Consider the following 18687-nt stretch of genomic DNA (forward strand, 5'->3'; position numbering starts at 1 on the left):
AGCAATTATACTTATCCAACAAGCATCCCTAGCTGTTCATTGCTGTTTACTCGGCCACAAAGGATTTAAAACTGCCTATCTACAGGAATGGAAAGAAACTGTACCAATTCTAATACATAGCAAACCTCAAAGGTTGTTCTTATTCGTTCCAGCAAGGAAGAATCTAAACTAAATAACACTACATGGCATAGAACAACCTCACGACAGTAACATCAAAACCCCCAATCTTATGGCATGCTTCGGATTCAAGAAACTCAGGAAACAAGGAAACGAAACCGAAAGTTTGAAGCAACTCCTACCACAGGTGAGTAGTACTTACTCCTTGATTGCTTGGACTTACAACCGAGAGGGAGAGGCGGCTAGGGTTCCGGGTGGAGCTTGAAACTCGGCGGCTCCTTTGTGCTTCCGAGCTCCCTTCGTTGGGATGACCACTCACGGGTAAAGATTGGCCGGAAAAGGGCTTCGTCGACGCCGGAGAACAAAGCCCTAGCTTTGCTGCTTTTCCGCCCGAGTCCAGAAGTGCTGACGCACGCGTGAGGAGAAGAGAAAGGAATTTGGGTTTGGGAAAGAAATTAACCCTTTATAACCTAGGTTTTATTTCTGCCCTTTACTATAACTTAAATACATCTCGCTACATACTTGGTTAACAAATCACGCGTATCCCAGTTGGTTGGTTGTGTTTGGTTAGGTCGGGTTCGGCCGGAGGTCTTGGGTTCGAGTCTCACCTTCAACATTTTTGGTCAAAACTTCTTTCTTTTTGTAACATACTAAACGACCTCCAAAAATTACGTAAAAATACTCTAAAAATTTCTAAAAATATCTAGAATATTTTAAAAGTATTTCTAAATGTTTTTGAAGACATTTATAACTCGAAATAGGGAAAATTGGGTCGTTACAATCCCCCATACCTTATAAAAAGTCCGTCCTCGAACTTAGAATAGTTCTGGATACTTCTGTCTCATACTGTCCTCACGCTCCCAAGTGACTTCCTCGTGCTTCTGGCTCTGCCAGATGACCTTCACTAGTGGTACTTCTTTATTTCTTAGTCTCTTGACTGCTCTGTCCATTATCTGTGTAGGTCTGCTCTCATAGGTAAGATCCTCCTGAATCTGCACTGACTGAGGCTCGATCACTTGGCTAGGGTCGTGGAGACACTTCTTTAGCATGGAGACATGAAATACATTATGTATTGCTGACATGTCCTGTGGTAAATCCAGCTTGTAAGCTACTTTCCCAATCCTCTCTATAATCAGGTAAGGTCTTATATAACGAGGACTTAACTTACCCTTCTTGCCAAATCTCATCACTCCCTTCATCGGGGCAACTTTGAGAAAGACTGAATCCCCTACTTGGAATTCAAGTGGCCTACGACGTGTGTCAGCATAACTCTTCTGTCTACTCTGGGCAGTCTCATCTATCAGCTCTGTCTGAATGCCCAGCTCTACTTCCATTTCTCTTCTTTCACCTGCTTCTTGTCAGCAAATGGGTGATCTACACTTCCTACCATACAACGCCTCATAAGGTGCCATCTTGATGGTATCCTGATAACTATTGTTGTACGCAAACTCCGCTAAGCATAGATACTTGCACCAACTTCCCTTGAAATCCAGGGCACAAGCTCTGAGCATATCTTCTAGAATCTGGTTTACTCGCTCTGTCTGTCCATCAGTCTGAGGATGGAAGGCTGTGCTGAACTTGAGTTTGGTGCCTAGTGTATTCTGAACGCACTCCCAAAAGTGTGAGGTGAAGCGCCCATCCCTATCAGAAATGATAGATTTGGGAACTCCGTGAAGTCTGACTACCTCTTTAACATATTGCTGGGACAACTGCTCTATAGAGTGGAACACCTTGATGGCTAGGAAATGAGCAGACTTGGTCAATCGGTCTACTATTACCCATATCGCATCATATCCATTTGTGGTTCTTGGGAGACCTGTTATGAAGTCCATGGATATGTCTTCCCATTTCCACTCTGGTATTGGAAGAGGCTGATGAACTCCTCCTGGTCTCTGGTGTTCTGCTTTGACTCTCTAGCATGTCAGGCAAGTACTGGCATATTTAGCAACATCTCTTTTGAGTCCAGACCACCAGAACCTCTGTTTCACGTCTTGGTGCATCTTGGTAGAACCAGGATGCATGGATTATGATGTACTATGAGCTTCCTCTAAAATCTTCCTTCTTAATTCCTCCTCATTGGGGACCCAAAGGCGGTTCCCCTGATAAAGAACTCCACTATCTGATACTCAAAACTCTGTATCTTCTTTTTGTATCCCTTGCTTGATCTTCTGGATATCTGGATCTTCGCTTTGTTTTCTCTTTATATCCTCAAGCAAGGTAGACTCTAAGGTCAATGCAGAGGGTTGCCCTTCAATAACTTCAAGTCCGAAATCTGAGAACTGCTTCTGTAGTGGCAGGGCTAATGATGACAAAGACATCAGGGATGCATTGGATTTTCTGCTTAGTGCATCTGCCACTTTGTTAGCTTTGCCTGGGTGTTAAAGGATTTCACAGTCATAGTCTTTGACCAACTCTAGCCACCTACGCTGTCTCATGTTTAAATCCTTCTGAGTGAAGAAGTACTTAAGACTCTGATGGTCAGTGAAGATTCTACACAGAACTCCATACAAATGATGTCGCCAGAGTTTCAGTGCAAAGACCACAGCTGCCAGCTCAAGATCATGAGTGGGGTAATTCTTCTCATAATCTTTGAGTTGTCTGGAAGCATAAGCTATCACTTTTCCTTCTTGTATGAGAACAACTTCTAGACCCATCTTGGAGGCATCACTGTAGATGTCAAAACTCTTGTCACTCTCTGGAACAGTCAGAATAGGAGCACTGGTCAATCTCTTCTTCAATGCTTGGAAACTTTGCTCACATTTGTCTGACCATTCAAACTTCTTATTCTTCCTAGTTAAGGCCGTTAGTGGAGAAGCTATCCTGGTAAAGTCCTCCACGAATTTCCTGTAGTACCCAGCTAAACCAAGGAAGCTTCTGATCTCCCTGGCGTTCTTGGGTCTACTCCAGTCGTTGACCGCTTCTATCTTGGCTGGATCTACTTGAATACCTTCTTTAGAAATTATGTGACCTAGAAACGCCATCTGCTCTAACTAGAACTCACACTTTGAGAATTTAGCATCTAGCTACTTTTGCTAAAGGGTCTGCAATACTATTCTCAAGCGCGTGTCATGCTCCTCTGGGTCCTTGAATAGACTAGAATGTCGTCGATGAATACGATGACAAATTTGTCAAGGTATTCTCTGAACACTCTGTTCATTAAGTCCATGAAGACCGCTGGTGTATTAGTCACACCAAAAGGCATGACTACAAACTCGTAATGTCCGTATCTGGTTCTAAAAGCTGTTCTGGGTATGTCTCTTTCTTTCACCTTCAGCTGATGGTACCCAGAGCGCAGGTCTATCTTCGAGAATACTGTTGCCCCTCTCAGCTGATCAAATAAGTCATCGATCCTGGAAAGGGGGTACTTGTTCTTGATGGTCACTTGATTCAGAGCTCGGTAATCTATGCACATCCGCATATATCCGTCCTCCTTCTTGACAAACAACACAGGAGCTCCCCAAGGTGAGTGACTAGGGTGGATGAAGCCTTTGTCAAGTAGCTCCTGGAGTTGCTCTTGTAACTCTCTCAGCTCTGCTGGAGACATACGATATGGAGCTTTTGAAATTGGACCGGTACCAGGAACCAATTCAATCTCAAACTTCGCTTCTCTGTTGGGAGGTAGTCCAGGTAGCCCTTCTGGAAATACCTCTGGATATTCACAGACTACCCGAACGTCTTCCTGCTTGGGTCTTTCTTGCTATCTTTGTCCTTCCAGTTCTGATTACTTGACTGGGGTCTTTGTTTCCCCACTGTCTTGTCTTCGATCTTGACTGACTTGTGTTGCGTTTGTTGTGCCTTGATGCTGTTTTGATAGTGCTCACTAATACCCTGCTGACCAACTCTTCACCAATCTGTGGTCTCAGCATTCTGAGCATCAGTCTGACTCGCTCCTTCTCTGTACTTACTAGCTCTGGGCAGAGACGAACTAGTCTATTGAACTTCTTGGCTGCTTCTTCCACTGACAGGTCACCCTGTTTAAACTCTATAAATTCCTCATAGTGCTTATTGGTGATCTGTAGGTGGAAGAACTCTTCATAAAACTCTGACTGAAAATCAGCCCAGCTCATCTGATCGGCTGCTTTCTTGGTCTTTATCCTCTCCCACCACATACGAGCATCTCCTAACAGGCAGAAAGAGGCGCACTTGACCTTCTCGACCTCTGGCTAGTCAAGAAGATCCATTGTGCTCTCCAGTGTCTTGAACCAAGCCTGGGCATCCCAGGGCTCAGTCGTGCCTGAGAAGCTCTCTGGTTTCAATTTCAGCCACTGTATGAGGTAAGCTTCTTGCCTCTGAGGTGCTGTGGTGACTCCCTGGGCAGCTGGTGGAACCTCAGTTACCGCTGGAGTCTCCGTAGTGACTGCTGGGGGAGGGGGAGGAACTGGTTGCTGATTTGCCATCAGATTGGCAATTACTTGCTGCTGCTCTGCTACTTGCTTTTGGAGTTGAGCTACAACTTCAGAAAGATTGGGCTCAGTTGCTCTGGGAACTTCGTTCTCTTGAACTTGGTCCTCAGCACGAACGGTACGGGGACGTCCTCTTCTTGCCATCTAGTTATGCAAGGAAAAAGACTTGATATTTTCTCTATCATTTCTAACATACACATTTGTACAGGAATAAGGAAAATAGCAGAAACTCTTATCTGACTTAAGCACTTATAAGCAATTACTTTATACTGTAAATAGTAATAAAGGAAAGCAATAAAGAAAGAACTTAAATACTTTCTTACTTGAAGACGGCAAGGCTGATGCTGATGTGTGTGTGATGCTGGAGAATGGGAACTGCTCTGATACCAACTGTAATGACCACCCTTTTTACTACTACTCTCTAAGGGTGACCGTTACCTAACTACTACTCTACTCACTAGTGTCACTTATGCTATTATTAGCGACACTTAGATTTATTACGACCCTAGAGGAATTCCTACCGAAAAATTTCGGCAGAGCCTCTCCTGTACCGGTGACCAAATCAACAATACAAACACTATATACACAGCCACAGGCGGCTGGAACATATTTTTTCCACACCCACGCAGTGATAATAACATAGTAAGTAAAAAAAAACTATTCTAACAATAGTAAACAAATATCTACTCCAACAATAGGACATATCAAGCTACAAGTACGGAATAAACTTAATTACATTCCCAACTTCATAATAATATTTAAGGAAAAACTAAACATAAACTGAAACTCTAAACAGGTAGGTCCTGAAAATTCGCTAGCAAACTCTGGATCTCTCCATAGTTCAGTCATCACACACCTCCATCACCACCACCTTGCCGCCTTCCTTTCATATTTTAGCTTTTCCTTTATCTGCAGTAGGAGGAAAAATAAATCTATAAGCGAAACGCTTAGTAAGTACTAATCTATCTCACAAAAACTCGAAGTGCATAAAAATCCAAACGATACTGAAACTGAAATACTAAAAGAAAAGCTACATGTACTCATCTAATAGCAAAGTACTCAAATAAACTGCATACTCATGATAAACCAGAATAAAGCTGAATACTGGAAATAAAACTAAACATGCTCACTAAACTGATAAGAAAAGTAATGAAACTCACGCTGTATGCTTAGAATTAAAGGAACTAAACTTCTGTTGATTCTAAACATAGGTGGTAACTGTTTCATCTACTTATGGCTTTATACTTGAAATTAATCTTTTAATTTATTTTACTTTTACTTTTCTTTCTTCTTCTTTTTCTTTTTCTTTCTTCTTTTTCTTTTTCTTTTTCTTTTTCTTTGGGCCCAGGCTTAGTACCATCTTATGCTCGCTCTCTAATAGTGACTGAGGTAGCGAGCCTCCAGTCCTATGAGGATAAAGACCTCGGTCTTACCAGGGCCAAGACATCAGAATTGGTCACCTGGATTTGTTTAACAATAACCTCGAAAGTTGGGTACTAGCCTCTTACTTTAAATTACTTGTTATCTCTTTAAATAATTCTAATATAAAATGCCTTGGCATTTTTCAAATGCTTAATGTGCTTTTGATCCTCAACTTCTAAAATTTAGGATTAAATTAAAGCCTTGGCCTTTCTTAGCTTATACTTATAGGGTAACAAAAGAGATCTAACCCTTCACGATGAGGAAAAACTATTCATGTTCAGACATGACAGTGAGGAACCAAAACTAAATGCTATCATAGCTATAAGAAATCCCAACTGAGTACTCAAAGAAATCTAACAGTAAGTGTAAGAAAACTAAACTGAAATGCTAAAATACATGTTGTTCGTGCTCGCTAAAATAACAAAAATTCTAGAACTGCATGCTTAAGAAAAAGGCTGAAATCTGAAACTGTAAATAACTAAAGGCTAAAAACTAAATCTGCCTGCTTAAAACTTCCAACGAAAAGATCTAAAAAAACAATTAAACTAAAGGCGAAAACTGAAATGCTAAATCCAGGAATCTGGAACAAATGTTAGAGTAGCACTAAAAGCTAAACTAAAACTGAAGGCTTAATGCTAGGGCTGGAATCTACACAAAGGGGCTAAAAATAAAGGTCATTCGTGCTTGTTCAAGTAAGGAAAATGCACCACACACACACACACACACACACACACACACAGACACATATATATATATATATATATATATATATGTTCTGTTCATGCTAAATAAGGTAGCAAGGAAAGGAAAACTAATCTGCATGCTACTATAGATAAATCCGTTCATGCCCATTAAACAAGGAAATAAAATCTAAGATGCTAGTTATAAGAGGCTGTTCATAGTTGGTAAATCAGTAAAGAATTAGATACTGGGATGCTAAAAGGGGCCGGCTACTCATGCCTGTTAAGCTACAAAAGAACTCATAGCGGAATTTCTAACTACAAGGCTGTGCATGCTTGTTAAACCACAAAAGAATTCAAATATGCAATGCAATAAGAAAGATTACTGCTGCTAACAACATCTACACGTGGTATACTAAAGCATGCATCAAACCAAACTGAAACCAAGCAATTATACTTATCCAACAAGCATCCCTAGCTGTTCATTGCTATTTACTCGGCCACAAAGGATTTAAAACTGCCTAGCTACAGGAATGGACAGAAACTGTACCAATTCTAATACATAGCAAACCTCAAAGGCTGTTCTTATTCATTCCAGCAAGGAAGAATCTAAACTAAATAGCACTACATGGCACAGAACAACCTCACGGCAGTAACATCAAAATCCCCAATCTTATGGCATGCTTCGGATTCAAGAAACTTAGGAAACAAGGAAACGAAACCGAAAGTTTGAAGCAACTCCTACCACAGGTGAGTAGTACTTACTCCTTGATTGCTTGGACTTACAACTGAGAGGGAGAGGCGGCTAGGGTTCCAGGTGGAGCTTGAAACTCGGCGGCTCCTTTGTGCTTCCGAGCTCCCTTCGTCCAGATGACCACCCACTGGTGAAGATTGGCTGGAAAAGGGCTTCGCAGGCGCCGGAGAACAAAGCCCTAGCTTTACTGCTTTTTCGCCCGAGTCCAGAAGTGCCGACGCATGCGTGAGGAGAAGAGAAAGGAATTAGGGTTCAGGAAAGAAATTAACTCTTTATAACCTAGGTTTTATTTCTGCCCTTTACTATAACTTAAATACATCTCGCTACATACTTGGTTAACAAATCACGCGCCGCCCAGTTGGTTGGCTGTGTTTGGTTAGGTCGGGTTCGGCCGGAGGTCTTGGGTTCGAGTCTCACCTTCAACATTTTTGGTCAAAACTTCTTTCTTTTTGTAACATACTAAACGACCTCCAAAAATTACGTAAAAATACTTTAAAAATTCCTAAAAATCTCTAGAATATTTTAAAAGTATTTTTAAATGTTTTTGAAGACATTTAGAACTCGAAATAGGGAAAATTGGGTCATTACACCATTAACTTGAATTGTTTTATACTCTTTCCCGGAGAAAGATGCTAACCTTTATGCCATCTGTGATAGTATGACCAGTTTAGCTCCTTAAAATCAACACCTACAAATATCAAACCATAGTAATTAATACATAACCAATGATTATAGGATATAAGAAATTTGTTACTTACAGTTTGATTAAAAACAGAAGTGTAATTTTCTGTGGTGCTAAGAGAGTTATAATGAATTATTTGACCTTCCTCCAGGTCCATGACCATTAGATGCCAATGATCATCTTGGTTATTTAGAGGACAGAAAATATATCTAATGTCCTTGTCCTCATCAGTTTTTGCAGTTTGTTTCAATGCATCCACGTGCATCATTCCAAACAAGTCCTATGCAAATAATAGACCTATTTAGGTGACTACATCCAATATATATTATAAACAATTTACAATGAGATAAGGGACATACTCGGAATCCAACCCCACAAAATATGGATGGGTGGTACGGTGAGTTAGAGTTTTTGGCTTCATTAGCAAGAATATTCCAATAAACATTTATGCAATCCCCATTGGTGTATTGTGTCCAATCAAATATTGTCATAAAAGATTGCATATCTAAAGAGAAATTATCATTTGTCCATATTGGTTGCACCGTCACCCTACACACAAGGATACAGTCAATGGTATTTAATAAATTAAAAGTATAAAAAATATCATTAAACTCCAATAATAATCCTTCGTTGACTTGTGGTTTAAGTATTTAGGCTGGCAACTACGTTACCTTAACTGACTGAGCTTCAATAATGCATCGGCTATCACACCATCTTTACTCTTTTTAAAAAATGTCTTCGCTAGCTGAGATAATTAAAATACTTCTATGTCATTAAGGTTTATAAAATAACAACTTACCTACTCTCGATCGTACCTTCAATATTTTGGTTTTGACCTTGTTAAGTTCATGACATTTTGTTTCTAGCTATGATGAACTTGTATCTTTGGTCTTTGATGGTGCAGGAGCATCTGGTTCGATAGTAACAACATGTTGTTTGCCTTTTTTTTTGGTGCATTCGGATATCAAACTTCTCTGAGTTCTCTTTCTTTTGGGGCCTACTAGAAAATTAGTTGGAATTATAGGCAGATTAGGGTCTATGCCTTCTGATGCTCTTGGCTCCCCTGATATGCTTTGTATGACTTGTTGGAGCTCTTTAATCTTATTTTTGGCATCGACGATGATTTTATCTTTTACATTTAAAATTCTGTTATCCACGTCAGAATTTATAGTGTCAGCCTTGGTCCCACTCGTATCCCGTTCCTTACGCAGTTCACTTATTTGTTGATCCTTTTCTTTAAGCATGATTCCATATCAGCAATCACAATAACCTTTGCTGCTACTAGACTATCATTTTCTTCTATCATCGTTGCCAGGTTTTTATTAGCTTCCTCCAAACTTTGAGTAGCTTTATGTAATTCTTGCTTTAAACTATCAATTTTGTTATCCTTTTCCTTGCACAAAATACAATCTACCATATTGTCACACTGCAGTAGACCTTCTTCGGCTTGCTGTAAAGATCCTTGCCCAACCAACTTAAGAGACTCAGTTGGCTGAGGCCGGTTTGGTAGTAAATCCAACTTTGATTCATCCAGAATTAAATCTACTAAAATTTTATATACAGTTACACGGTCTATCATTTTTTTGACTGTGTCAACATGATAGTTAGGCCACCTCCACCATAGTATTCTTGGCAATTTTTCTGGATGGTCTGGATCAATAATGCTGATGTGCTCACACACCCATACCTACAATATGATTATAAAAATAATTCATAATCTTTACAAATATCGTGATATATATGTAATCGGACTTACAGCCAATATATTTGGAAATCCCTTGAGCAAGGGGGCCTTGGGCGTTGCATCAGCAACTTGTGGTTTTGGTCTTAATGTAAGCTCCAATCTAATAGAGTCTAATTATTGAGCCATGAAACTGTATACCGCATTGCACCAGTTAAACCTAGCTAAGTTGTCAAAACCATCTACACAGTTAATTAGGGAGAGCACAGGTATTCTGAGAACATTGCTACTCCCACAAAACAGAACAGTTGCAAAAAAATACAGGATATACAGCTGACAGTACAGCTTGTCATTTGATCTCAACTTCCTAATCAGTTTCTCCAAATGTCTGGCAGAACAATCCGAATCTCAGAAAAACTCCATGTATAGTGCGCTTGAAGCCTCATTTAAATCGAGACGAACTATCTCTCCATTGTCGGGTAGGCCAAGAATCAGTCCCACATCTACCTTTGTAAATTTGAGCTTCTTCCCATGGAAGATAAAGTTTTTTTCCTCATGACCCCAATTATCAAACATATTTTGTACCTGAGCTCTTACAAAAGAACTATCAGGGAGGTCGAGGATCCACAAAAAAGGTGTGCCTCGAATCTTCTGTTCTTGTTCTGTAGTCGGGTTAACAGAAGAGATAAACTTTCTGAAGTGGCAAATGGTACTTTTCCAGTTCATTCTTTTAGATCTTCCTCTGTTGACATAACTTGGATAATTTGGTCAATCAGTACTCACACTTGTCGATGCTTCTTTTGTTGCCATTGCGAACCTAGCTACTATATAACCACACCCAGAAAAACAACTCTTAGATCCCGTAATAACGACTACGCTCTTATTCTAACATGCCCATAACAGTAACACAAACCCTAGGTTAAACAGTTATAGAAAGCATAACTAAATGAGCAACCGATCTACGTACGAAACTGATTCTCAAACGCCGGTGAAGGTAGAGTCACGCCTCAAACGGAGTTGCGTAGAATGGCTTCGAGAAGAAGATGACGACCCAAGCAGGAGAGTGTGCACTTTTGCAGATTGAAACTTGAGTCTGATATCTCATTATTTTATTTTAAATTTAATCGACTCGATTTATGTGTAAGATTAATTATTATTATTTTGAAATAATACTCTTTAATATCAGGCTCCACGTTGGGCCTGATATTCAAGCATATCAGGCCTACGTTGGGCCTGATATTCAAGCATATCAGGCCCACGTTGGGCCTGATATTCAAGCATATCAGGCCCACGTTGGGCCTGATATTCAAGCATATCAGGCCCAACGGTGCCTGATTTTTTTTCCATCACTTGCCACCACACCTATGGAGCTTTAAACCATGATTTTCTAGCACAGATGGAGTCCTTGGAATTCAAGAATCCCACTCAAACTAAAATGGGTACAATCAGAGGTGTCTAGGTCCATCTGTGGATTTTGACCAAAACCCACTGATGACCCTCCCCTACTTGGATTTATCAGAATTCAAGTCCCCTGTGAAGGTCTTGGTTGTGAGATGGTATATATGGTGTCAAACAGAATTTATACACCATGGATTAGAAGGTATGACTCCGTGCCAGTTGGCACATATTCCACTTATGGCCATGCTATAGACTTAAACCCTATGGTAGCACCTTCTAATTTTATTGTTATTTTTTTTATAAGGAGCATGGTAGCACATTTTGAGTTTATAGAAAGGGCGAGATAGTATAAATTTATAAGAAAGGATACCATACCAGACCCACTTTGGGCCTGATATGCTCCCATATCAGGCCCACGTTGGGCCTGATATGGTAGCATATCAGGCCCACTTTGGACCTGATATGGTAGCATATCAGGCCCACGTAGGGCCTGATATTCAAGCATATCAGGCCCAACGGTGCCTCATTTTTTTTCCATCACTTGCCACCACACCTATGGAGCTTTAAACCATTATTTGCTAGCACCGATGTAGTCTTTGGAATTCCAGAATCCCAATCGAACTGAAATGGGTACAATCAGAGGTGTCTAGGTCCATCAGTGGGTTTTGACCAAAACCCACTGATGGCCCTCCCCTACTTGGATTTACCTGAAATCAAGTCCCCTGTGAAGGTCTTGGTGGGGAGATGGTATATATGGTGTCAAACAGAATTTATACACTATGGATTAGAAGGTATGGCTCTGTGCTAGTTGGAACAAAACAGTGCCTCTTGCAGTTTCAGGACTAAGAAGTTCTTTGTCTGTATCATTTGGAACATCCACTACAAGAATTTTTGCATTCAACAACACCCAATAGACAACGCTTTTTAATAAAAACGTTGTCGTTCTTTGTTTTACAACGCTTTTAGTGAAAAGCGTTGTCTATGGTATTTACTTTTTACTAAAGACAACGGTTTTTAATGAAGTGTTGTCTTTAGTGTTGTTGTTTATGGTCAAAGACAACATTTTTTTAAAAAACGTTTTTTAAAGTGTTGTGTATGTTTCCCCTAAACTCACTTAAAATAAATTCGCAGCCCTCGCTTTGCTAAACTCTAAACCCTCAACGCGCGCACGCCTTCTCCTCACCACTCCTCTCCACGAGTTCTCCTCTCCACGAGTGCCTTCTCCTCTCCTTCTCCTCTCCACGAGCGCCTTCTCCTCTCCACTCCTCTCCACGAGCGCCTTCTCCTCTCCACGAGCGCCTTCTCCTCTCCTTGCCGCGTGATCTCCTCTGAACCCTAATCTCAACCCAAACTCCTCACGCAAAACTCCTCACGCCGGCCCAACTCCTCCAAGTCGAGAGAGATGGGATCAGTTATGGTGTAGTAAAGGGATCGCACGGGGGGACGAGCGTGGTCTACCTTTTTGTGCTGGCCCCATTTTCGATTTTGTAACCTATCTATCATAAATAATTTTGTACCGTGCAGGCCTTCCTGCTAGGGTTTTGCACAGGGCAGAGACTTCCATCCCAATTCGTAAACTAAGCCAAGGTAAACCTCTCAACCATTTCCTTCTCTTCAACACCCTTCTTGCTGATCTGGTTGGTCAATTTTTGACAGAAAGTAATGTTAGAAAGCAGTAGTTACTTACCTCTGTTCGTTGTTATATTAGGTCGGCAAAGGGTCCTGCTTTCATTGTAGAGAGAATAGAGCTGCTGGATCTTGGAGTTGACCAGAGTTTTAATGTTCCAACGATCTCATCTGGTTGGCTAGCTGGTTCTGGTTGGGGGTAACATCTAACAAGTGCTGTTCTCATCGTTGCCTTTCATTTCATTTTTCCTTTGTTGGAATTAACAACAAAAGAACGAACTTTCTTTCTTTCTTTCTTTTTTCCAATAATGAAGTTTTATCTTGTTGTTAAAATCTTATCAATTTAGTTTGCAGATTACAATTTTTGCATGCGATTTTCTACATGGGCAAATATAATGCTTTAGTGTATAATTACATATCGGATTTAATTAGACTTCCAAAATTATGTCCTGCTTAAAAATGATCTGTTTTTCAGCATAATCTTTGTGATTTCTTGCGCATTTGAACCTAACTTAGGATTATATTTAATGCTTCATATATACCTTTATTCTTGGTTGGTACTAGGAATTTTTACTATTCAATTTTACATTTTGTTATTCTTTTAAGCAATAAAATTTACTCTTTTAGCTAGTGGCACAAACATTTAAAGCATGCACATGCTCAATAAGCATCAATCTAGCCACACAACCTGTCATACTCCATGCCTATCCTTTCTCTATATTGTAATATTCCCCTCATTCAGGGTCAGGGGCATAGGTATACTCATTAATCAAGCTCAGTTAATAAGCTTGCTTCTAACATGATAAAATAAGGAGCTAATTTAAACCAGAGTGTGATCCCCTTAAGCTAATTTGTAGTGCCTTCTTTCCTCCTGTAAGTATTTTTAAAATATATTTCCTCTAAGAACCCTCTAATTGATTCACATTAAATTATTTCACATTTGTTATTTGATTTTTCTTTGTTGTAGGGGACTGAATTATGTGATGATAATGACATCAATAGAGCTATTATGTGGAAGAAAGGACGCGCCAACAAAGGAGGAGAGTTTGAAGGTGAAGATTTGGTGAACACAGTACACAAGATTGTAAGTAAATTTTCATGTTCTTCTGATAATGACTTCAATATATCTTCTAGTTTTCGAGAGTAAAGTTGCATGCATGCATACCCTTTGCGTGAGGAAGCCAAGGCAAGCAGTGCAATGAGGAGTTTAATAACCATTCCTTGCATAGCTTGAATTCTCAGTACTAGAGCATGTATTGAGGAAGTAAATGGTGAATGAATGCATTGAGAGCTTAGAGGTGACGGGTTTATATAGAACAGATGTGGATTTACTAGGTATCTAGGTTTGAAATGTTCTTACTTGGAGAAGAGATCAAGTCGAAAAGTCTATTACATGCAGTGGTTTCCTTTTGCTGCAATCAATTAATGGTGAATGCATTGAGAACTTAGAGGTGATAGCTAGAGTTTCTATAGAACAGATGCAGATAAATCAACCAGGTTTGAAACGTTCTTGGCAGTAAGCAATTTGTAAGCTTCAGTAACCCAAGGGCCAGTAAAGTTGTTCCCCAGACCACTGCTCTGAAGCTTCTATTATGTTTTCCCACTTGATTGGTGACAAATAAAGCTCCTTGTCTCCTTGAGCATTCTCTTTGTGCTGTTTTAGTTTGAATTAAAGCATAAGATTCATGAATCGGAACTTGAGAGGTTGGGAACAACTTTACTTTTGATTATTCTTTCCTGCAACTCCAGACAATTAGCTTCAATTATGTGGTGGTCCAGACAATTCAATGATCTTAATATTTGGTAATATTTGGTCTTTGATGCTCACGACAGAGTTCCAACGCTGCATGATTACCTTGTTCAAGCAGATTGCTCGCTGCCTCAGTAGCTCGCATTTTCAGGTTTGTTTCATCATTGATATTCCTTCTTTTTAGTGTTCTATATTAAAAGGAAATACTAACTGTCGATGAGATTGTTATCCTCTTGCTTGAACATGAACCAAAGTATATAAATTTGACCTTTTGATCTGAAAGTATAAAAAAAAGTTAATTGGATACTAGTTTTTTATTTTTTTTTTTCAGTTGCATTTGTTGTATTTTCATATGTTTCTCAGTGAACTTCTAAACAATTCTTTTTTCATTAATTTATTAAGGCTTATTATAAGTTTCAGTTTGATGGTGCAAATTGTTTTCTTTTGTAATCCATCTGTTTCTTCTTTGGTTTAGGAAAGTTGAAGTGAATCCCTTGATTTGGAGGAGCTGTCAGGATTAGTACCATGGATTGGCTTGGGCAATCTCAATATTTGCGTCAAACTGTCTTTTGGCCTTCCCTATCATCTGCAGTATCTGAGGTATACTATGCACATTTACCGTGAATTTTCCTTATTGAGCTTGGGCTAGTGACGGTTACGAATGTATTTTATTTCAAGAACCGTATAAGCAAGTGTTCGTGCATCTAGTTTTATAACAATGCACTTCGTATCTTTGATCTAAAAAGCTTCTGAAACAAGTCATCTTCTCCAAGCATGCCCTGGTCAACATGCTAGTCACCTACTGGAGTCATTTCCTCGATGGCACGGATGAATACCTGAAATCCATCCTCTACTCCACCATTCTTTGCCACTCCTCAAGCCGAAACAACTGCAAAGGTAGAGTCAACATCAAGTATTACATTGTACCTGGCTACAAGAAGACCGGGGCCGCAAAATCCAATAAAGACAGGTCAAACATCAAGTAGCATTTTGTAACTTATTCCTCTTAGGTTATATGCTTGGTTAATATATATGCTTAGAACTTGTAAAGACAGGTCAAACATTAATATGCTTGGTTAATATATCCATCTACAGCACTCCCGCTTTTTCCTCTAAATATGATTTTCATTTAGCACAGAACTAATGCCAATTTTTTTATTTTGATGCAGTGTTTAAAGAGCTTGAGTAGAAGTTGGCCCTAAAGAAAACTTGTCAGTTACGATATAAACACACTTACGGTATGAATTACATGTATATATAACATTGACATATTATTTAGTACGAGATTTACATGTATGAAAGTTTTCATACAAAATTTCTTGATTGCCTACAACCCCAGGTGTGCTGATGACAAGTTGAAGAAGATGGCTCTAAGAGTGATAGCTGAAAGCCTTTCAGAAGAAGAGATTGCTGGACTTAAAGAAGCAATTCCATGCGATCCCCCGTTTGAGATCCCAGAAGGGCCCTCGTACACTTGTCGTGGCCGCCGCCGGCATTTCTAGTGCTGTCTCTGAGGCCATGGCCGCCAAGTGGGCACAGAAGACCGTCGTCGTCCCTGCTCAGAGGCGCGGATGCCATCTCATCACCCCCAAGGTTCAATCGCCCCCAAATCTGTCTCTTTTTCTTCCGATCATTTCTTGATTTTATCTCCCTTATTAATCAGTAAAAAGCAATTTTTTTCCTGTTGTGTTTGGAAAATGATCCACTGGTCAATCGATAGATGCGTTTGGTTGTACTTGATCTCTTATATTTCTTACTGATGGACGCTCGATGTATAGGAAAATGTGATGAAACATAACTCGTATGCTTCTGGTGTTGTGCCAGATTGTTGAAGAGATACAACAAGATTTGTCGGGCTTCAAATGCGGCCTTGCTCATCTTTTCCGTGAGTTTTCGTTGACTGCGATTACAATTTTATTAAAAACAAATTGTCCGTTGCATTTTGCTGCTGTTCTTCTGATCAGAAGGTTAAATACTTGTTCAGTGCAGCATACAAGTGCTTCTCTCACCATAAATGAGAATTATGACTCTGATGTTCAGAGCGACACTGAAACATTTCTGAATCGGATTGTGCCAGAGGTGATATTCATAGATCCCTTTAGTGATTACTGCAAAATATAGAATTGGATTTTTTTTTTTGACGATTTACTTATGATTCATCCTTTGCTTATTGTGTTAGGGTCGATCTGCACCGTGGAAGCACACATTGGAAGGTGAGTAAACGTGAAAATTGCAGCCTCCCAATTTCATTAACACCCAATACTGAAATAGCCTTCTTTCATCTCTGGCAATTGCCAGAAAAATCAGTATCAGCTGATAAAGCAGTTACGATTTATTGAACTGCTGTGCTGATCTTGGCATTAAATATTGTAGAAGAGCTTATGATTGCCATTCCCTATGTATAATTCTTCTAATCAAGCGACCATCCTTCTCGAATAATAGCAGCAAGACTATTAATCATGCTTTATCTTTCTGTTTCAATAAGACAGGAATGGTTCTTCTCTTCTTTAAGGAAAGCACACAATTGATTTCTCTCCATTTTGAGGAAGCATAGAAACTTGTTCTATTATGTAGCACTTCACACTATTAGCTTGTAACTTTTGATCATTTTGTTTCAATGTGATGTATAGGTTGCTCTCTACTGGATATGGATCCTTTAAGATTAAGTCCAGCAATCTTAAAGAAGAGTCAATGATGAGGTTTTGTAAAACTTGTGTGTTTGAAAAATTATTGTCATGAAGTTAAGGATAACTTGTATGATACAAAATTAATTAGTGGATCAATATGTATACATTTTGTTTGTATAATATAAAGTTTTATTTATTTGTTAAATAGTCTTATTATAAAAATGATTGTGGTTGTGGATATTCAATTATATGTAAATTTTGAGTATTTTTTATAATTTTTGCTATTTAATTAAGAAAAACACTATTTTTTATAAATTTAAAAAGACAACGTTTTTAAGTAATAAAAGACAACGCTTAAAAAACAATGTCTTTGAGACCAACCACAACGCTTTTAAAGCGTTGTCTTTGATATGTGCATTTTTACAACAACATCTATAACAACGCTTTTTAAGAACGAAAAGACAACGCTTAAAAAGCGTTGTCTTTGTGACCAACCACAACGCTTTTAAAGCGTTGTCTTTGATATGACTTTCTACAACACCATCTACAACATCACTTTTTAAGTACATACGACAACGCCAAAAAAGCGTTGTTGTTTAGCTTTTTTCTTGTAGTGATCATGTGTTTCTTGCAGTTTCAGTACTATGAACCAATTTTTTTTTTCTCGTAACTTAGTTACTTTGGTGTCCCATATTTACATGCCTAATTCAAATTTCAAAGCCTACCTTGTGCTCTTGAAACCGAGTGTTGGTCTGAGCCTATTTGATTTTCTAAACAATGCCAACCGTTACCATGTTTTTAGTTTTGAGAAGAAAGATATGGTGTGCAGTACAACTTATATACATTATCTCTCTTTTCACTGATAAGCACCAGCATCGCAATTTGGATGTCACAGGATATTGTGACTTATATTTGACTAATCACTATGCAATATAATTAATATTCCAGTGTCACAAGATGTCACAAGTTTTAACCTTACAAGACTATGGATATTTAATGTTTTATGAAACGATACGATACCAGGCCCACGTTGGGCCTGATATGCACTCATATCAGGCCCACGTTGGGCCTAATATTCAAGCATATCAGGCCCAACAGAGGCTGATTATATTATATTTTTTTCCAAACACCTATAGAGCTTTAAATAAGGATTTGCCAGCATAGTTGGAGTACTTGCATCTCTAGAATACGACTCAAACTGAAATGGGTCGAATCAGAGATGTCTAGGTCCATCAGTGGGTTTTGACCAAAACCCAGTGATGGCCCTCCCCTACTTGGATTTACTTGAAATCACGTTCCCTGTGAAGATCTTGGTGGGGAGATGGTATATATGGTGTCAAAACGTATTTATACCCCCTGTCTAAGAAGGTATTGCTCCGTGCTAGTTGGCACGGAACAGTGCACAGCTTTTCTTTTCAACCCTATGGAAGCACCTTTTAAAATTGATCTTATTTTATTTTTTTGATCAGGCCCCTATTAGAATGTTTGGAATTTATATTATGGGGAGATAGAATTAAGCTTTATGAAACGATACGATACCAGGCCCA

General features: G+C 39.2%; 1 protein-coding gene across 1 annotated transcript; it reads left to right on the forward strand.

Annotated features, from left to right (window-relative positions):
• Positions 1 to 15939: 15939 nt before the first annotated feature.
• LOC122051042 (UPF0047 protein YjbQ-like) lies at positions 15940 to 16844 on the forward strand. Its single transcript, XM_042611997.1, has 4 exons — positions 15940 to 16106; positions 16338 to 16398; positions 16498 to 16592; positions 16693 to 16844. Exons 1-4 carry the CDS (start codon positions 16032 to 16034, stop codon positions 16732 to 16734), a joined length of 273 nt encoding a protein of 90 aa, XP_042467931.1. The 5' UTR covers positions 15940 to 16031; the 3' UTR covers positions 16735 to 16844.
• Positions 16845 to 18687: the final 1843 nt, after the last annotated feature.

The sequence above is a fragment of the Zingiber officinale genome, chromosome 1B (assembly GCF_018446385.1).
Source record: "Zingiber officinale cultivar Zhangliang chromosome 1B, Zo_v1.1, whole genome shotgun sequence".
NCBI classification, from domain to species: domain Eukaryota; kingdom Viridiplantae; phylum Streptophyta; class Magnoliopsida; order Zingiberales; family Zingiberaceae; genus Zingiber; species Zingiber officinale.